Source organism: Hyperoodon ampullatus (genome assembly GCF_949752795.1).
Source record: "Hyperoodon ampullatus genome assembly, chromosome: 4".
Classification (NCBI taxonomy): domain Eukaryota; kingdom Metazoa; phylum Chordata; class Mammalia; order Artiodactyla; family Ziphiidae; genus Hyperoodon; species Hyperoodon ampullatus.
The window spans coordinates 120,231,527-120,251,652 of NC_136917.1; the positions used below are offsets into that span (position 1 = coordinate 120,231,527).

The following is a 20,126-nucleotide window of genomic DNA, read 5'->3' on the forward strand; positions in this document are numbered from 1 at the left end:
AAGATGACACAGGAAATAAAGGAGTCTTTGTTGCGGTGAGCTTGAAGTCCACCTTGCCCTTCTGCTGGGCTCCTCCTACCTTCCTTCTAAGCCTGGCTTGTCTAATGTAGGAGAGCTGCTCTACCACATGCTGGTGCAGCCTCCCAGATACTTTTCTTTGAAAACACTTATGGTATTAAAGTAGACCATTTAAAAATGATTACATGTATTATAAAAAGACTGGAAGGGACTTCCCTGGTGGCACAGTGGTTAAGAATCCGCCTGCCAATGCAGGGGACACGGATTCAAGCCCTGGTCCGGGAAGATCCTACATGCCACTGAGCAACTAAGCCTGCGAGCCACAACTACTGAGCCCGTGTGCCTAGAGCCCGTGCTCCACAACAAGAGAAGCCACCGCAATGAGAAGCCCACACACCGCAACGAAGAGTAGCCCCCGCTCGCCGCAACTAGAGAAAGCTCGTGTGCTGCAACGAAGACCCAACGCAGTCAAAAATAAATACATACATAAAATAAAATAAAAATAAAAAAATAAAAAGACTGGAAGGATATGCTCTGAACAGTATATATCACCAGGGTGGCGGGACTTCCATTTTCTATGCTTTTGTATCTATTCGGTTTTTTTCTTTTAAAAATTTTTCTGTAAGTTTTTTTAAAAAAATTGAGTCAGAAAAAATTATAGATTTTTCCTATATTGTCTATCTTTTGAACACTGGTGCATCTATGTATCAGGGTCTCTACACAAACCATTTATAGAAAAGCACATAAGAAAAATGCATACTTCATCACCAACCCTTTATCTTCTCATTCAGATCTCCTGTTAGACAGTAACTTCAGGGTCTCTACCTGTTTTACTGACTACCATATCTTCAGTGCTAGAACATCTGGCCAATGAAAGCATTTGGCACATAACTGACAAATGAATGAGTGAAGGATATATACTTTTCTCTTTTCAAGTTTTAGATATGCTGGTATCTCCTCATATTAAGTGTCAAAATAGAATACATGTTAAAAGTCAGGTGAGGAAAAAAATGTACAGGGAACTATCTTTTTCTGAATCTCACAACTTGCTAAAGGTGGCTGTTATGGGTTGAACTGTGTCCTCTCCAAAGAAGATGGGTTGAAGTCCTAACCTCTGGGACCTCAGAATGTGACATTATTTGGACATAGGGTCTTTGCAGGTGTAATTAGTTAAGGTGAGGTCATACTAGAGAGGGTGGGTCCCTGATCCAATACGACTGGTGTCCTTATAAGAACATAGCCTTGTTAAGACAGAGGCACAGGGAGAAGGCCACGTGAAGACGGAGGATTGGGGCGATATGTATACAAGCCAAGGAATGTCAAAGACTGCCAGCCCAAACCGCCAGAAGCTGGGAAGGATTCCCCTACAGGCTTCAAGGCAGGATGGCCCTGCTGACACCTTGATTTCAGACTTCGAGCCTGCAGAACTGTGAGACAATACATTTCTGTTGTTTTAAGCTTGTGGTACTTGGTTAAGGCAGGCAGCCTGAGGAAACAGTGGCCTTGACTTTGAATTCTTGCAAAAAATGGGGGAGGAGGAAATAGTCACTTGAGCATCATGATCTACAAGTTTTCAATGACTTTCCAGTTTATTTTCTGATAATGGAGAATATGCCCAGTCAACTCAGGAACGCTAGAAAAGTAAACAATAAAGGATACACACAAAACAACAGGTGATTGAAATTTTAATATGCCTAGGTATTCACATAAAAACTGTAAAAATCAGCATTACAACATTGGTCTTCAAAGATTAACATTTACAACTGTAGTAAAATAAAGTTTCACAAAGTCAAATTTCCTTAACACTTCATTTCAATATTAATCTCTTCACAGTTCATCAAAATGGTATTATTTCATCTTTCTTTTATTTTTAAAGCATGGGTGCTCTTTTTTTTTTTTTGCGGTACGTGGGCCTCTCACTGTTGTGGCCTCTCCCGTTGCGGAGCACAGGCTCAGCGGCCATGGCTCACGGGCCCAGCCGCTCTGCGGCATCGGGGATCCTCCTGGACCGGGGCATGAACCCGTGTCCCCTGCATCGGCAGGCGGACTCTCAACCACTGCGCCACCAGGGAAGCCCAGCATGGGTGCTCTCCTTAAGCAAAATGTTAACACGGGGTCCCAATATGTAAAACAGAAAGTGCAGCTGTTCTAGTTTGAGGGGGGGTCCAGAGGGAGTCTAGCCTCACACTTTCCTCGGTATCACCTCTTAAGACTCTTAGCACCCTAAGCATAGTCTGAGAACCATGGATTGAAAATAGTAACAAGATACACTAAATAAGATATCATTGACAAAGAAGAACTAGGAAGTTTATTCAGTAACCAATACTTGGTAAGCCTTTGCTTTTCCACATTCTTTTCTTTGGTTTCATCATTTAGAAAATTCCTCCAGTATTAATTGTTTGAATGGCAACTATATGAAGCAGAAATTGTATTTCTACACTACTACAGGGAAGTTATCTACAAGATAGATGCTGCTGAATAGGAACCAATAACAATGATTTTTAAAAACATTTTTAAAGCAGTCTCTTGTTCACATTAATAAAAATAAAACATTTCTCATGAATAAAGCCTCAAAGCCAAGATAATTCTTGGGACAATGAAGCATTCCAATAAATCAAAGGGAGATTTTAAGCAGATGCAACATCATGGGGCCTTAGGATGGACATCTAAACAGGATAGAAACGGCAACAACATTCATACAATCCTTGTATTCAAGGTTTACAGGAAGGGCTGGGCTGTGGGGACCTTGAGAGATGTGCACAGTGATGCTGATTAGAGGTAAGAAGGCTGCACTGGACCCCAGTAGGCACAGGGCCACAGGGAAGCATCTGCTTAAGGCGACGTGTGTAAGATTTATCTACAGCACAAAAAAAGAAAGTCATGAGGCCATGGCCTTGGGTTAGCTGGCTGGACTTGCTCTTTAAGGTCCTTTCCTTGAGACTTATTCTATATAGTTTATTCATTCCACAATCACGTCTACATAGTTCAAACACTAATGCAGTGCTTACAAATGTGCCAGGCTCTGTTCTAAGTGCTTTACGAATATTAACTCATTCAATCCTCATAACAACCCTAGGAGGTAGGTCCTCTGATTAGCCCCATTTTACAGATGAGGAAATAGGCACAGGCAGATTAAACAACTTGCCCAAGATCATAAGGCTTCAAAATGTTGAACTCAAACCCCTTTCAAGGGCAGAAATGACATCTTTGGCTAGGAAGAGAAATTTGTCCTAGAAGAATCCCAGGAACTGGCCTAAGTAAAAAAGGAAAAAGCAGCACCAGAATTGATACTCAACTTGATCATCACACCACAAGGACACAATACTTAAATCAATTTTAACAAGATAAATATAAATTGTACACAGATGAATCCAGAATTTCTTCCACTCTTAGTAAAGGCCCTTAGTAAATTTGAATTTGTTTTGAAATGTCTGAAATGCAATCACATACTGTTTTAACTTGACATACCAGCTAAACCAACTACAAGCTGATTCAGGAGGCGTTTGCTTCTCTATCACAGAGACGAGCATAAAAAAAGACAGTAAATAAATATGAAGCTTGATATAAAAAAGTGGTTTCAAATAAGTTTTAAGAATAACCCTGTACATCCCAGTTCATTACTTTATCATATTCTTGAATCCTTTGCTTTATGTGAGAAAGTTTATTCTTCAGATAATCACAGCGTTCTTTTTTTTCCAGAAATGTAGGATCCTAGAAAAGAAACATAGCTATTATCTCAGTCTCTGGCTTCCTCAGCGAAAAACACAAAAAAGCACATTATCACCCAGAAAATGACCTTTCATAGCAGATTTCAAAATCTGCCTAACAAGAATAACAGGTAAGCTCTCTACATTTTTTTCAGTGGATTTTATTTTTTAGAAGCTTTTGGTTCACAGCGAAATTGAGTCGAAGTAGAGAGCTGAGGCACCCTTCAGTATTAAAATACATTAAAAAGTAATTAATGGATTAATAAAAGCTCTTTCCATTCTCTACTAATTTGTGCAATTAAGGATGGAATTAGAAACCTGTAAAAGAACTTAATCTTTGTGAATGAAATGTGGGTGAAGAGCTCTATATGGGTGCTCATTTCCCTGGGTTCCTAAATCAGGACACAGCAGAATGTATTCAGGACAGAGACGAGAAGAAAAGGCACCCAGGGGCTTCCCTGGTGGCTCAGTGTTTAAGAATCTGCCTGCCAATGCAGAGGACACGGGTTTGGCCCTGGTCCAGGAAGATCCCACATGCCGTGGAGCAACTAAGCCCGTGTGCCACAACTACTGAGCCCACACGCCGCAACTACTGAAACCTGTGTGCTCTAGGGCCCACGTATCATAACTACTGAGCCCGTGTGCTGCAACTACTGAAGCCTGCGCCCTGCAACAAGAAAAGCCACCGCAATGAGAAGCCCGTGCACCGCAACGAAGAGTAAACCCCACTCGCTGCAACTAGAGAAAGCCTGTGCGCAGAGCAACGAACACCCAACGCAGCCAAAAGGTAAATTAAAAAAAAAAAAAAGGCACCCAGCAGCCACCCATGGTCCCTAACAAGTAGCATCTTAAGAATTACAAAAAAAGAACTACTTTAGCTGCAAGAATCTAAAATCTGTCAGCTGTCACCACTGTACCTGGATAAGAATACACTTTAAAGAAGAAAATGGTTTTACTCACATTCCTTTTTTTCTTAAACTCTTCATGGACTCTTGAAATTCTCTCATGTTCCTAAAAATAATATACTGTATATGTGAATGAAAATACTTGCAGTTATTCACATGATATCTCAAGAATGTCTCAAGAGTACAGTGGGCATAAGAACAGAAAACAATTTTTACCTAAGACTATAATGAAAATATTCATACACGAACAAATTCAACTCACTGGATAAATATTTGAGGGCTTACTCTTGGCCAGGCCCTGAGATCCAGGGATGAACAGCAGGGCAAGGCCCCTGCTCGTGTAAAACCTGGACCGAGTTCCAGTGCCACTGCTTGCCAGCGGTGTGACTTGGGCAAGCTCTTTACAGTAAGACTTGGTTTCCTTATCAGTAAAATGGGAAAAATAACCATAACTATCTCATAGTGTTGTGAGAAGGTTCATTTATTTGAAATGATCCTTCTAAAGTGCTTGGCACATAATAACCACATTAGCTATAATTAGGTAGCATTTTCATCCCCTTTGGCAAGTTGAGACTATTCAACTTTTGAAAATAGCTAATATGAGGTTCCTTCCAACTTTATTTTAAGTTTAATAATAAATATGAAATATGTTAAAGGGTTGAATAGTCTATCCAAAGGAAACAGGTTACTAGAGCAATGTCCTCATTTATCCAGGTAAACCTATGCTTTGGAGATTGTGAAACACTGTAAACCTAATAAATACAAAAGAAAATGTAATAATTTATAGCTCTAAAAGTTTCCCGAGACCATTTTCCATCACAAATCCACATCCTTTTCCCAATATATTTTAACTCTTCAATGTTTTTTACATACTAAGATCATGAGTATTGTTTGTGTTTTGACTGCTTGCCATCAGTGAGATGAAGCTGGTTATTCAGTTGTCATCTACATTAACAGGTCCTGGCCTGGGACTGAACTAGCTGCCTGGGGGCAGGGGTGCTGTGCTGGAGACGCAGGCAGAGATGAGAGCTGTAAAAATCTATCCTAGACTCGGTCAGAGAGACTGAATTAGGAGGGTGAGGACCGGAGAGATTATTTTGAGCAAAACTCCTATTTGATGGGCTTAGAAAAGTCATGTGATGGTTTCATTTTTCACGGGTGCATGAGCAGGTGTGTGTGAGAACCCATGCCCCCAGCAGGCCCACTGGGCACAGAGACACCTCCCTGGGGACGCGCTAGGGGACGAGTGAGCCTTGCCGGGAGATTCTTGCCCACCACAAAGCTCAGCCTATGGCTGAGAAGAAGTTCACTTTTGTGATACAATTGATATCTCCACTTTAGATAAGGCCTGGAGGAGACACCGAGACTAACTGCGGCCCTGTCATTTGGCTACTTACTTGCCAAGCCATGCTGAAAAGCAAAGGAAATGACTACTGTGAGATCGTGTGGGAGTACCGTGGGAGGACTCAGTGTCTCAGCACCTGCTGTAATCAGGACCCTCCCACCCCCAATCGCACACCCACAAGCCTGAGCCCTTGCCCACGCATACACAGCCGACACACCCGATGCCTCTGGGCCTGGGCTCAAAAGGCCACATGTCACGTTCAGGTTTCTCAGCGTTATGTCTGTTAACCAGCTTGCTCTTCCTGACCTGCGGTGATCCAGACGCTTGGTGCCTGCTCCTTCCTTCCTGCACTCCTTTGAGGGCATCTAAACCTGGTCACCCTTCTTGGACCTGTGGACCTTGCTTGTTCTCCAAATGGTACTAACTGACCCTGAACCTGCAGCATGTGCTGGATTTCTCCTGCTTTCTGGTACTGGCACCTCTTACCCGACACCCTTCCATCACTCCAAGACTGGGAAAATGTCACTCCTCTATACATTTGGCTTAGAGGACTTGTAATTATAACTCATTTAAATGTACACTTAAAGGTCTGGTCAAAACAAAGATGCCCAATTAACGCAGGTCTCAGGAGAAGAATCTATCTATCTATCTATCTATCTAAAAAATGTGTATATATTATATATACATACATTTGACATTTACTAAAAAATGCTGTATGTTTTTAAAATTTCAATTACACAAATAGATTAGATGAATACATTCTCTTTAAAAAGGATAGGATATTACACACAAATGTTCATAGCAGCATTATTTATAATAGCCAAAAAGTGGAAACAACCCACTGTCCATCATCTGATAAATGGATAAAGAAAATGTGGTATATTCATACAATGGAATATTATTATTTCACCACAAAAAATAATGAAATATTGACTCTTGACACATAAATGAACCTTGAAAACATGATGCTAAGCAAAAGAAGCCAGACATGAGGCCACATATTATATCATTGCATTTACCCATACAGACAGAAAGTACATTAGCAGTTGTCAGTGGTTGGAGAGAGGGGAAATGGGGAAAAAGTGCTAATGGGTATGGGTTACTTCTTGGGGGGTGATGAAAATGTTCTGGAATTACAGTGGTAACGGTTATACCCCTTTGTGAAAATACTAAAACCCACTGAACTGTACACTTAGAAGCAGTGAATTTTATAGTATGTGAATTATTTCTCAATGAAAAATATAGGTCAGGTAAAAAATGCCATTGATTATGAGGGCATCCTGATTTCCCAGATATTAAAATGTGAAGAAAAAGAAAAGACAGAACATTAGAGAAAACACTTCAGTCCCCTATGACTGCCATCTCCACCCTGGTTTTCCTCTCTGCCATCATCACGGTTATTGGCCTGAAGCATGAGGCCTGTAGCTCATGTATGCAGCTTCACATCCACTCTCCGTCCCTACCCACTGTGCTCTCTGGGCTTGGGGTGCTGACTGCTTGGCTGTGACTTACCTGGGAGAACGCACGGCCACTGGCAGCCCCTCTACACCCCTGTCCACCACGTGTGACTAAACCTTCCTCAGATTACCTTAGAGTGTGCTATTTGTCTCCTCTGGAGCCCTGATAGACCCGGTATGTATGCTGGCAAATTTATACTTTACTTAAGTAAGAAAATAAAATACTGTTTAATAATTGAAGGCAAAGACATTAAATTATATATTTTGAACTGTCACCCTGAAGATCTCAAGTGAGCTTCCTAGACAGCAGATGCAGATGGTTATGCCTTCTCTACACGTCAAACGAGGTCAGAGTTCATCCTTCCGCTGCAGGCACTCACCTGCTGGTTTTCTGAACGATGCGGCAATCTGCTCATCACTGCATCCAGCTCATCAAACTTCTTCAAGATGGCTTGAACTTCTGCAGAGAGCTCTTTGTACTCTGAAAACTGGTCCTGGAACACAGCTTTATAGCGTTCTCGTTCATCATCCGTCTGAATCATAGGGTATTTCCTGAGGAAAAAAAATAAACCAAAGTGGAGGTGTGGCCAAGATGGTGGAGGAGGAAGACCCTGAGCTCACCTCCTCCCACAGGCATGCCTAAGTTACATATATCTACAGAGCAACTACTGATGAGAAAGACTGGACGACTAGCAGAAGGTATCTTCTACAATTAAAGATATAAAGTAGGCACCACCAGATGGATAGGAGGGTAGAGACATGGTATAGTCAAGACCCATACCCTTGGGTGGGTGACCCACAAATGGGAGGATAATTGCAAGTGCAGAGAGTCTCCCCAATGAGTGAGGTGTCTAAGCCCCACATTGGGCTCCCCAGCACTGGGAAGACAAGCCCCGAGAATGTCTGGTTTTGAAGGTCATCAGGGCTGACTTTCGGGACTCTGAGGGCTGTGGGAAATAGAGACTCCACCCTTACAGGGCACGCACAAAATCTCACATGCTCCAGGACCCAAAGCAGAAGCAGTGATCTGAAAGAAGCCTGGGTCAGACCCACCTGCTGATCCTGGAGAGCCTCCCGCAGAGGCAGGAGGCCACTGGAGCTCACCCTGGGGACACAGACACTGACAGCAGCTATGCTGGGGAGCTCATTCTACCACGAGGACACTGGTGCTGGCAGGCGCCATTCTGTAATCCTCCCTCTAGCTTGCTGGCAAAGGGACTGGGCCCTGCCCACCAGCCTGTCAGCACCAGTACTGGGATGCCTCAGGCCAAGCAGCTAGCCAGGTGGGGACACAGTGCCACCCACCAACAGGCCAGCTGTCTTAAGATCCCCCGATCCCCCTGGTGGATGGGGCCAGGATCCCATCCACCAGAGGACCAACACCAGCTCTGGGACGCCTGGGCCCTGCAGCCAGAGACCCCAGGACCCAGCTCTGCCCACCAGTGGGCCAGCACTAGCTCCAGGACCCTAGGACCTGGCCCCATCGACCAGCGGGCTGGTACTAGCCCCAGGATCCCCTGGGTCCCAGCCCTGTCTACCAGCAGGCTGAAGTCATGGGACCCCCAGACGCCAGCACACCTACCAGAAGGCCAACATCAGTGCTGAGACACTCTGGGTCCCTAAGCCAGCTGCCCTGGGATCTGACACCAGCTTTGAGACACTCTGGACCCCACATGGCCAGCCATGTCAGGAACCGGTCTCACTCAAGCAGGCTGACACTAGATATGGGACCCCCAGGCCTGCAACCACCAACCCTGGAAACCAGCTCTGCCCATCCATGGACAAGCACTAGCCCTGGGACCCCTCAGGACTCCACAGACAGCAACCTTATGACCCAGCTCCACCCACCAGTGGCCGGCAGCCTCCACACAAGGTAGGCCCTGGCAACCAACAGGACTGGGGGCTGGCCATGCCTATCAGACCACCCACAGTAGTCAGCCTGCCACAACAGAAGGACCCATGAAGCCCACATAGGGGACACCCTTAGAGCATACAGCCCTGGTGACCAGAAGGGAGTGCACTGCTGGGACACACAGGACGTCTTCTACAAAAAGCCACTTCTCCAAGGTCAAGAAATAAAACCAACCTACCAAATACACAGAAAGAAAACAGCAAATTAGGCAAAATTAGGCTACAGGCAGTTATGTTCCAAATGAAGCAACACGATAAAACTCCAGAAAAACCAAGTAAAGTGGAAACAGGCAAACTACCCAATAATACTGGTAAAGGTGTTCAAAGAACTTGGGAGAAGAATGGATGAACAGAGTGAGAAGTCAGAAGTTTTAAACAAAGAGTGAAAAAATAAAAAGACATACTAAGCACAGCTGAAGAAAACAGTAACTAAAATGAAAAATATACTAAAAGGAATCAACAGTAGATTAGATGATACAGAGCAACGGATCAGCTAACTGGAAGACAGAGCAGTGGAAATGACTCAAGCTGAACAGAAAAAAGAAAAGAAAAAAAAATGAGAACAGTTTAAGAGATCTCTGTGACAACATCATGCATACTAACATTCACATTATAGGGGTTCCAGAAAGCGAATAGAGAGAGAAAGGGGCGGAGAACATATTTGGAGACATAATAGCTGAAAACTTCCCTAACCTGGGCAGCAAGGGAAAAGCAACAATTTACTACAAGGGAACTGGCATAAAGCTATCACATGACTTTTTAGTAGAAACTCTGCAGGCCAGAAAGAAGTGACATAATATATTTAAAGTGATGATAAGCAAAAACACCTACAACCAAGAATACTCTACCTCAGTGGTCCCCACCCTTTTTGGCACTAGGGACCAGTTTCATGGAAGACAGTTTTTCCATGGACAGGGTAGGGGTGTGGGATGGGTCAGGTGGTAATGTGAATGATGGGGAGTGATGGGGAGCCGCAGATGAAGCTTTGCTCGCTTGCCTACCCCTCACCTCCTGCTGTGCGGCCTGGTTCCTAACAGGGACTGGTACCAGTCTACGGCCCTGGGGTTGGGGACCGCTGCTCTACCTGGCAAGGCTTTTGTTCAGATTTGTTGAAGAGATCAAAAGTTTTAAAGACAAGCAAAAGATAAAAGAGTCAGTATCACCAAACCAGCTTTATAAGAAATGTTAAAGGAACTTCTCTAAGTAGAAAAGAAAAGGCCACAGCTAGAAATCTGAAAATTGCAAAAGGAAAACTCTTATTGGCAAAGGCAAATATACAGTAAAGGTAGTAAATCAGCCCTGTTATAAAGCTAGTAGGAAGGTTAAAAGACAAAAGTCATAAAGTCATCTATATCCCCAATAAGTAGTTAAGGGAGACACAAAACAAAAAGATGTAAAATTTGATGTCAAAAACAGTAAACGCTGGGGATGGAGAGCAAAAATATAGGGTTGTTAAAATGCGTTCAAACTTAAGAGATCAGCAACTTAAAATAATCACAGATAGATACATATATATATACAGTTTGCTATATATAAACCTCATGGTAACCCAAACCAAAAATCTATAATAGAGGGGACTTCCCTGGTGGTCCAGTGGCTAAGACTCCACACTCCCAATGCAGGAGGCCCAGGTTCAATCTCTGGTCATGGAACTAGATCCCACATGCATGCCACAACTAAGAGTTCACATGTGGCAACTAAAGATCCCGCATGCCATAATGAAGATACCACATGCTGCAACTAAGACCTGGTATGGCCAAATAAATAAATAAATATTAAAAAGAAATCTATAATAGATACACACACAAAAAAGAGCAAGAAATCCAAACATAACACTAATGATAGTCATCAAATCATAAGGGAAGAGAGCAAAAGAAGAAGAAAGGAACAAAAAAGAACCATAAAAACAACTCCCAAACAATTAACAAAATGGCAATATGTACACACCTATGAATAATTATTTTAAATGTAAATGGACTAAATGCTCCAATCAAAAGACACAGAATGTTTGGATACATGCGTATGTATGGCTGAGTCCCTTTGCTGTGCACCTGAAACTATCACAACATTGTTAATTGGCTATATTCCAATACAAAATAAAAAGTTAAAAAAAAAAAAAAGGAATGAAATCTTACCATTTGCAACAACATGGATGGACCTAGAGGGTATCATGCTTGCTGAAATAAGTCAAACAGAAAAAGACAAATACTGTATGATTTCACTTACATGTGGAATCTAGAAAACAAAACAACTGAACAAACATAACCAAACAGAAACAGACTCATAGGTACAGAGAACAAACAGGTGGTTGCCAGAGGGGAGGGGGGTGGGGGAAGTGAAGCAATAGGTGAGGGAGATTAAGAGGTAAAAACTTTCAGACGCAAAATAACTGAGTCACAGGTACAACATGTACAGTATGGGGAATATAGTCAATAACTATGTAATATCTTTGTACGGTGGCAGATAATAACCAGAGTTATCCTGGGGATGATTTTGAAATGTACAGAAATATACATTTCACTATGTTGTGCACCAGGAACTAACAGTGCTGTAGGTCAATTATACTTCAAAAACAAACAGACAAACTCATAGAAAAAGAGATCAGATTTGTGGTTACCAGAGGCGGGGGGAGGAAGTAGGGGGAGAGGGAATTGGATGAAGGTAGTCAAAACCTATAAACTTCCAGTTATAAGATAAATAAGTATTAGCGATGTAATGTACAACAGGATAAATATAATTAACACTGCTGTATGTTACATATGAAAGTTAAGAGAGTAAATCCTAAGAGTTCTCATCACAAGGAAAAATTTTTTTTCTATTTCTTTAATTTTGTATCTATATGAGATGATGGATGGTCACTAAACCTACTGTGATAATCATTTCAGGATGCATGTAAGTCAAATCATTATGCTGTACACTTCAAACTTATACAGTGCTATAGGTCAATTATATCTCAATAAAACTGGAAGAAAAAAAATAAACTGAAGTGATAACTTTTTCACTAAAACAATAGGAATAGGAAATCAGCTTATTAGCTTATTCCTCAACGACCATACTGTATCTTCAATTCAATATACTACCTCTCAGGAAACAAACAACTGTTCAAATATAATTGACTTTAAGCAGAGTATTAACTTGTAGACAAACAGAAAAGAGAAAACCCAAATGGAACCTCTATTTTTACCTTGAAGGAGGACTTAGGTAGATACTCACGCCACATAGTCTGGCATCACGATCGGTTTCGGGATGTGGCCAGGGGGGATATGTCCACTCAGTAGCTCAGGTTTCATTTTTTTTGCTCTCAGTTCTTTAAAATTAACTTCTTGGTCTCTCTGTCTGTCACAACCGGTGGCCATGTCACACTACAGTTAGAGAGAAAAAGAGGATTTATTTATAAATGAAGGCAGAAGAAAAAACAAAAATCCCAACTTTATTCTTAGAAGAAAACTGGGGGGCGGGAGCAGGAGGAAGAAGAGTAGAGACAGCAATCAACAATTTCCCCTCAGAATTATGTGTTTTATAGTCACAGAGTTGTTCGGAACACTTTTGTAACAGTTAAGGGAAATAGTGAGCTAAGAGAGTATGTAATGGATAAAACACCCTCCAATCCCAGTCGTGGGATCATCAAAGGTGGATGATGAAATGGTAAATGTGTCTTAAGTACTTTTAAGATTTATACCCCAACTAACTGTAAAAGAACAGAAAATGTAGTTCAAAATAAGAAATTCATCGATAAAAATGGAACAAGTTGACTTAAATGGAAAGAGAAAAAAATGACACCAGCAACTTCAGATGAATCAATTACAAGTAGCCACTGAGTAGGTCAGAATGGGGGACGAGTCACGTTGCTTCATCATCTGAAAAGGACAGCAAGTAAAACCAAGGGAAGGGCGGTGGATGGCTTTACTTTCCCAGGTGTTCTTAACCTGCAGTTCCTTGAAGAGGTCTACGAGAACGCTGGAGATAGTGGTTTAAGTCAGCTGGCTTCTACGCTGGAGAGCTCCTAGAGTTCTCTGTAGGAAAAGGATCCATTCAAAGAGGGCGAAAGAACATGAGACAGAAATGCCCAAGGAGGAAGCATGGGGACAGACCTTAAGAGCTAAAATAGGGCTTCCCTGGTGGTGCAGTGGTTAATAAGAATCCACCTGTCAATGCAGGGGACACAGGTTTGAGCCCTGGTCCGGGAAGTTCCACATGTGCGGAGCAACTGGGCCCATGTGCCACAACTACTGAGCCTGCGCTCTAGAGCCCACGTGACACAATTACTGAGCCCGCGTGCCACAACTACTGAAGCCCGCGTGTCTAGAGCCTGTGCTCCGCAGCAAGAGAAGCCACCACAATGAGAAGCCTGCGCACCAAAAAGAAGAATAGCCCCCGCTCACTGCAACTAGAGAAAGCCGGCACATAGCAATGAAGACCCAATGCAGCCAAAAATAAAAATAAATAAATTTATGTTTTTTTTAAAAAGAGCTAAAATAGCCAACAGGTGGGACACGGAAGTGGAAGACCCAGGGGGAGCCCACTCCAGAACGGGCAGGGCAAGGTGGATGTGCAGCTTTGGGGTTGGGAAAAGAGTGCTTGGGGGCCCCACTGGGCAGCGCCCAGAACACCAACCAAATTGTGAGGCTGGTGGATGCCAGGAGAGGGGTTTCCATGTTACACATAAAGGAGCAAGGTTCAGAGAGGTTCAGTAAATTCTCCAAGGTCTCAAGGCTCTGAGTGGAAAAGCCACAATAAAAACCCGGCACTTTTCCGGGAATTCCCTGGCAGTCCAGCGGTTACAGCTTCTCCCTCTTACGGCCGAGGGCCTGCGTCCTATAAGCTGCATGGCTCGTCCAAAAAAAAAACAAAAAACACCTAAAAACCAAAACCCAACCACCCAACCAAACAAGCCAGCACTTTTTTGGCTCATTGATTTTTTAAGTGAGCAACACGAGGAAACAGGTTTACTTAAATGCATACCGCTCAATCCTAAAGCTAGAAATGAGTTTGTGATGGGGAGGGGGGCGGGCAAAGCCATCCTGCTTGAGCATGTTGATCCCATGACACAGAAGAAAGCTCCCTCCACTCACCCCTTGGGGCTTCAGTCCATGCTTGCTGAATTAAACTCGCTGAGTTAACCGAGAGGTGCTCGGGAGGGACCTGACTCCATTGAAAACAAAATATAAAACGAGATTTTAAAAAACCTTGCTCTTTACCTTGTCAGGCAGCTTTTAAAGTCCTTTGTTTCCTGATTTCTCTATCTCTGAGGCTGCCTTTGAGGTCTGGTTTAACATTAGCTCATTCTAGAAACTACCAGCTGTTAACTCACCAAACAGCAGCAGCCCACAGATTAGTGGATTAATCGGATTAGACGTGGAGGCTGCTGACTTGCCCTGGGGTAGGGCTACCAAGAGGGGAAGCTTGCACCTGAGGCGCTGGGTGGAAGGGGAACCAGGTCCCCTCTGCCAGAAAGGACGCCCAGCCATCGGCCCCAGACAGCAAGAACGTGAGTGGGGAGCAGAAAATCCAGAGGAAAGGAGATCAAACAAGAGTATTTTAGGAAACATATTCTGAGGTCAGTATCTATCCCACTTTGTTCCTCGCTGGTCGGGATGCCATTTCTTCATCCTAATGAATTCTTTTATGTTTAATCTTGAAAATCCATCATGGTATTAAAATTAGGGGAAACTGTTTTGGCTTAAATAAGTGGATTTCCATTTCATGGCATCCCTTTTTATCTTCTAAGTATTTAACCATCTGTTTCTCCCGAGGCTGCCTGAGGAGTGGCCAGGGAGCACACTGACTCCCTAGTCAGTAGCCCCAGGTGTCAGGCTCGGTTTTCCTGGTCAAAATCACGAATTCTACCCAGGTGACTACGTTGGGGAGGAGAATCCATATGAGTTTTCTCCCCCCTCAGGTAAAGTTTTTTCAAGCAGAAACTATTCATTTTCCTTACTTGCCCATCTCTAATTCTAAGATTCACCTTTTAATATAAAAAGGGAGTTCTAAGAAGTCAGAATATTTCCACACAGACTATTTCACCTGCTTTACTTTTCTTTCTTTTTTTTTTTTTCTGTTTTTATGATCTTAAAATTTTCTTTCACTCTTTTTGGGTGAACCTCACTGATCATCAGTGCAGAAAACCCTACTGGGGAAAAAATATCTAGAACTACATATGACTCAAAAAATTAAAATCTCTTTGGTCTTTGATGGGAAGGAGGTAGTTGGGCTCCAGCCCTGGGACACACCACTTTCAAACAGTACTCCTGATTACAAACACACGGCCCCAGATTTCATGACCTTTCTTTGCATCTAGCAAAAACTAGCCTTGTCAGCACATATGAGAAAAGCTTTACCATGAAGCAAGAGAAAGTAATTAAGCCATGGGGTAAGTAATGCTATGGATATAATTACTAAGGTTTTCAAATTAAAAATGGGCTGGGGCTTCCCTGGTGGCGCAGTGGTTGAGAGTCCGCCTGCCGATGCAGGGGACATGGGTTCGTGCCCTGGTCTGGGAAGATCCCACATGCCGCGGAGCGGCTAGGCCCGTGAGCCATGGCCACTGAGCCTGCGCGTCCTGCAACGGGAGAGGCCATAACAGTGAGAGGCCCGCGTACCGCAAGAAAAAAAAAAAAGAGTAGCCCCCGCTCGCCGCAACTAGAGAAAGCCCTGTGCAGCAACGAAGACCCAATGCAGCCAAAAATAAATAAATAAATAATGAACCAACTAGGTTCACTTGTAGAAGCTTCATCTAACAAAATTAAAAGATGCTACAAATAGCCTTGTCTGATTTGGTCCTCTTAGTATTAGAAAAAAGCTGAGGGACTTCCCTGGCGGTGCAGTGGTTAAGAATCCACCTACCAATGCAGGGGACACGGGTTCGATCCCTGGGCCGGGAAGATCCCACATGCTGCGGAGCAACTAAGCCTGTACGCCACAACTACTGAGCCTGCACTCTAGAGCCCACGAGCCAGAACTACTGAGCCCACGCACCACAACTACTGAAGCCGGTGTGCCTAGAGCCCGTGCTGCACAACAAGAGAAGCCACCGCAATGAGAAGCCCGCGTACCGCCACAAAGAGTAGCCCCCACTCGCCGCAACTAGAGAAAGCCCACACAAGCAAAGAAGACCCAACACAGCCAAAATGTAAATAAATAAAATTTTTAAAAGAAAAAAAAAAAAGAAAAGAAAGCTGAAAGTCGTATTATGAACTTAATGCAATAGATACACTTTTACAGACAGATGGTCTACTCTATAGATAAACAGATAAGAGAGAAAATTATTTAACAAATCTAGAGATAAAATATAACGGGAGCTTTATTCTTACCATTTTCCTTTTCGATGGCAATGATGGCTCACTTACCTGGAACAAAAAGAGTTAAAATGACTTTTCAGAGGTGTGTGAAGCTACTTTGCAAATATTTTTGTCCATTTGCATCTACAGCCCAATCTCAACTTTACAGATGTTGATTCTCTACTGTACAGATGATCCTCCTACTCTTTTGGCCACATTTTTTTTTTTTGTGGTACGCGGGCCTCTCACTGTTGTGGCCTCTCCTGTTGCAGAGCACAGGCTCTGGACACACAGGCTCAGTGGCCATGGCTCACGGGCCCAGCCGCTCCGCGGCATGTGGGATCTTCCCGGACCGGGGCACGAACCCGTGTCCCCTGTATCAGCAGGCGGACTCTCAACCACTGCGCCACCAGGGAAGCCCCTTGGCCACATTTTGATGGGCCAGTGGAGAACCAGAGGAGGAGGGATAACTGTGATTCCCTGTCAATCAGGAGCAGAGAGCAGAGTTGGAAATATGGAGACGGTGGTGACTCTTATGTGAGTTGCTCTGAATTACCTAGAGATTTTATTTATTCCTGGTTCCTATTACCTTGCATGATTAAAGAGTTTGGGATGGTTAAATTATAAAATTAACAGAAAAAAGCTATATGCCATTATGTCTTTTAACATTTAGGAAGTTACAGCAACACACAAATAGGAATCATAGGTGACTCAAGTTTAATTAACCGCTATGTGAAGTCTTATAAAAACAAATTTTTGTTGAGAAAAGGAAAAGAAATAAAAGTACTGTTGATAACAGTCATATTCATGTAGAATTTGAAATGATAAGAACTCCGTTGTTATTAAACTTACATAAAATTATAAGGAAATGTGTGCTTCACTATCTGAATTTCACACTGATTAGAATTTAAAGTTCCTTACTTTGTATACACAGATGTAAATTAAAAAAATAGGTGGTGCAGTGGTTAAGAATCTGCCTGCCAATGCAGAGGACATGGCTTTGAGCCCTGGTCCGGGAAGATCCCACATGCCGTGGAGCAACTAAGCCCGTGCACCACAACTACTGAGCCTGCGCTCTAGAGCCCGCGAGTCACAACTACTGAACCCACACGCCACAACTACTGAGCCCGCGCTCCACAACAAGGGAAGCCACCGCAATGAGAAGCCCACGCACATACCGCAACGAAGTGTAGCCCCCGCTCAACTCAACTAGAGGAAGCCTGCGCGCAGCAATGAAGACCCAATGCAACCAAAAATAAATTAATTAATTAAAAAAAATGCTTACAGTGCTGAGATAAATTTTTAGAAACAACTTGAATCTATGTCAAATTCTAGTAAGATAAATACATTTTATGACACTAGAGTATGAGGTTCTGTGTAGAACACATAAGGTACCTATTATAAAGTTAGTCAAGTTTTTTGCTGTTGTTATGAATAAGATTAAAAAAAATACATAGGTCAGTGAGTAAATACGTAGGTTATTGAGTATATAAGGAAGGATTTTATTTTTAGCTATAGTTTTGCCCTATATACACCATATGCCATTGTACCTAGGAAGTCTTTGGAAAGTGGGGAAAAAAATGCACGGTATAGTTGACTTAAAATTAAGAAAATATTTAAGGTACTACTGACATTTTCAGAGGTACAGGAAATTCTACTACACACTCCTCCTTAGAAGAAGAAAGCAAAACATCAACTTATTTCAGGGAATAATGAAGTTAGCAGAACATACTCCTAACATTTTTGCCATCATTCCCAAAAAAAAATTTTTAATAGGGCTTTTATATAATCTTATGCAGGTATTATCATCATTTCTTCTTTGTAGAAATTGTTTTCCCCTTAAGTATCGGACAGACAATACTGCAACCGACAAACTATACGCTGTATTACACATCTGGGGTCTACCTGCAACATTCTACAAATGACACACCAGAGTGGGTTATCCTGGTCAGAGCATGTCAGATGCTGAGTGGGGCCTTTTGAACTTCAGACCCTTAAAAACAACAACAGCTTTGTTTTGAGAACTATACATATTTAAGGAGGAAGTAAACAGAAAGAAAGAACAAAGATCATGAAATCCCTTACCTCCTGTTGCTCCAGGAATTCCCTATGTCTCCGAGCCGCCTCGTGCCTCCACAACTTTAGGCAAACCAGAGCTCCAATGAGATAAACAATCATGGTGACAAAGAGGAAGATCATCGCTGCTATCTGTCCTCCTTCCACCCGGCAGAACGCTGCATTCACTGGCGTGTTAAATAATGGATAGTAGCAGAGTCCACCTCGGTTGGTATCATTCACATAGACTATGGCTGCGGCCATGTACAAGATAAACAAGGAGACGTTAATTCCAAATTCAGTTAGGGGCCACCAATTTGAGTCCAAAAGAATGGTCCGATAATACATGGACATGCCAAGCACCAGAATAATAATGGTGGTGATCCAAGCCAATCCAGCAACCACAAGCACAAAAGGGGTTTTGGGGCCACTATAGTAATAGCCCCCATACATACTGCCCAGGCCACCAACGCCTCCCATGCCATAGGGTGAATATCCGAACAGGTTATACCACTCGCTGTCCTTGTGAATGTACGCCGTGACACAAGCGAAGACGCCGGCCCCCAGAAGCAGCTCCACCACACCCAGAATCCGCAGCAGGCCTGCCCATGACTTCATGTAGGAATACCTCAGGTGATACTCCTCCACCTTCTCACTGTAGGTTCGGGCTGTGTGTGTGCGTCGGCCTAGGGATCCGTAGGGATCGTGGGGAAACATTGCCTCGGCCTCTTTCCGGGAACGACCGTTGCCTTCTGACCCGCCCTGAGGATCTTCGCAGGAGTTGGAGGGTGAACAGTGGTTTGGTCTTGCGGGAGAGGCTGGAGGTGAACACTCCACTCCATCGGAGATGTATCTGATGTCTGACACCGGCTTATCCCACTCTGGGTCCTTTTTCTTCCCTCTGAAGAAGTTCTTCCAGGACTCAGGGACAAAGCGCCTTACAGGCTTGAGATCTGGCGCTACGGCCGGTTCCTCTGTGTCACTTGAGTAGAATTCTGGGCCGAATGGTGGCTGTAATGGGAGAGGGGGTGGTGGCAACGGATCAGCGCTCACAGCCAGCTCACTGTCGTGAAGAGTCTGGAAGGTTCTTACAGTGCCATCTTGGTAGTTTGAGTCCCTTGGGACCTCATCGTAGTGCCTGTCCCGATTCCTGGATCTTCCGTCATTTGACAACATTTGTGATGTTCACACCTGGGGCCGAGATTAAAGTTATCACTTATGCTTAGTTATTTATCCTTTCAATGATGCTGGTTTTATTCACTTAGTAGCAAATGATCATATTCAGGAAACCAACATGATCATATCTAATTACTATGATATATAAAAATGACAACATAAATTATGTACACTTTAAACATGTGTAACAATTATGTTAGCCAGGGATCTACTAATCATTCTATGAGATTTTAAGGGCAATCAAAATTTTAAATCTTAGCTCTTGATTAAAACAT

The 20,126-nt window shown here is 43.1% G+C and overlaps 1 protein-coding gene across 1 annotated transcript; it reads right to left on the reverse strand.

The window, feature by feature from the left end:
• Positions 1 to 3,606: 3,606 nt before the first annotated feature.
• On the reverse strand, positions 3,607 to 19,851 carry MARVELD2 (MARVEL domain containing 2; the record flags this gene model as incomplete). Its single annotated transcript, XM_079701964.1, has 6 exons — positions 3,607 to 3,729; positions 4,686 to 4,736; positions 7,813 to 7,984; positions 12,557 to 12,705; positions 16,654 to 16,689; positions 18,706 to 19,851. 6 exons carry the CDS (start codon positions 19,849 to 19,851, stop codon positions 3,607 to 3,609), a joined length of 1,677 nt encoding a protein of 558 aa, XP_079558090.1.
• Between the last annotated feature and the right edge of the window lie 275 nt (positions 19,852 to 20,126).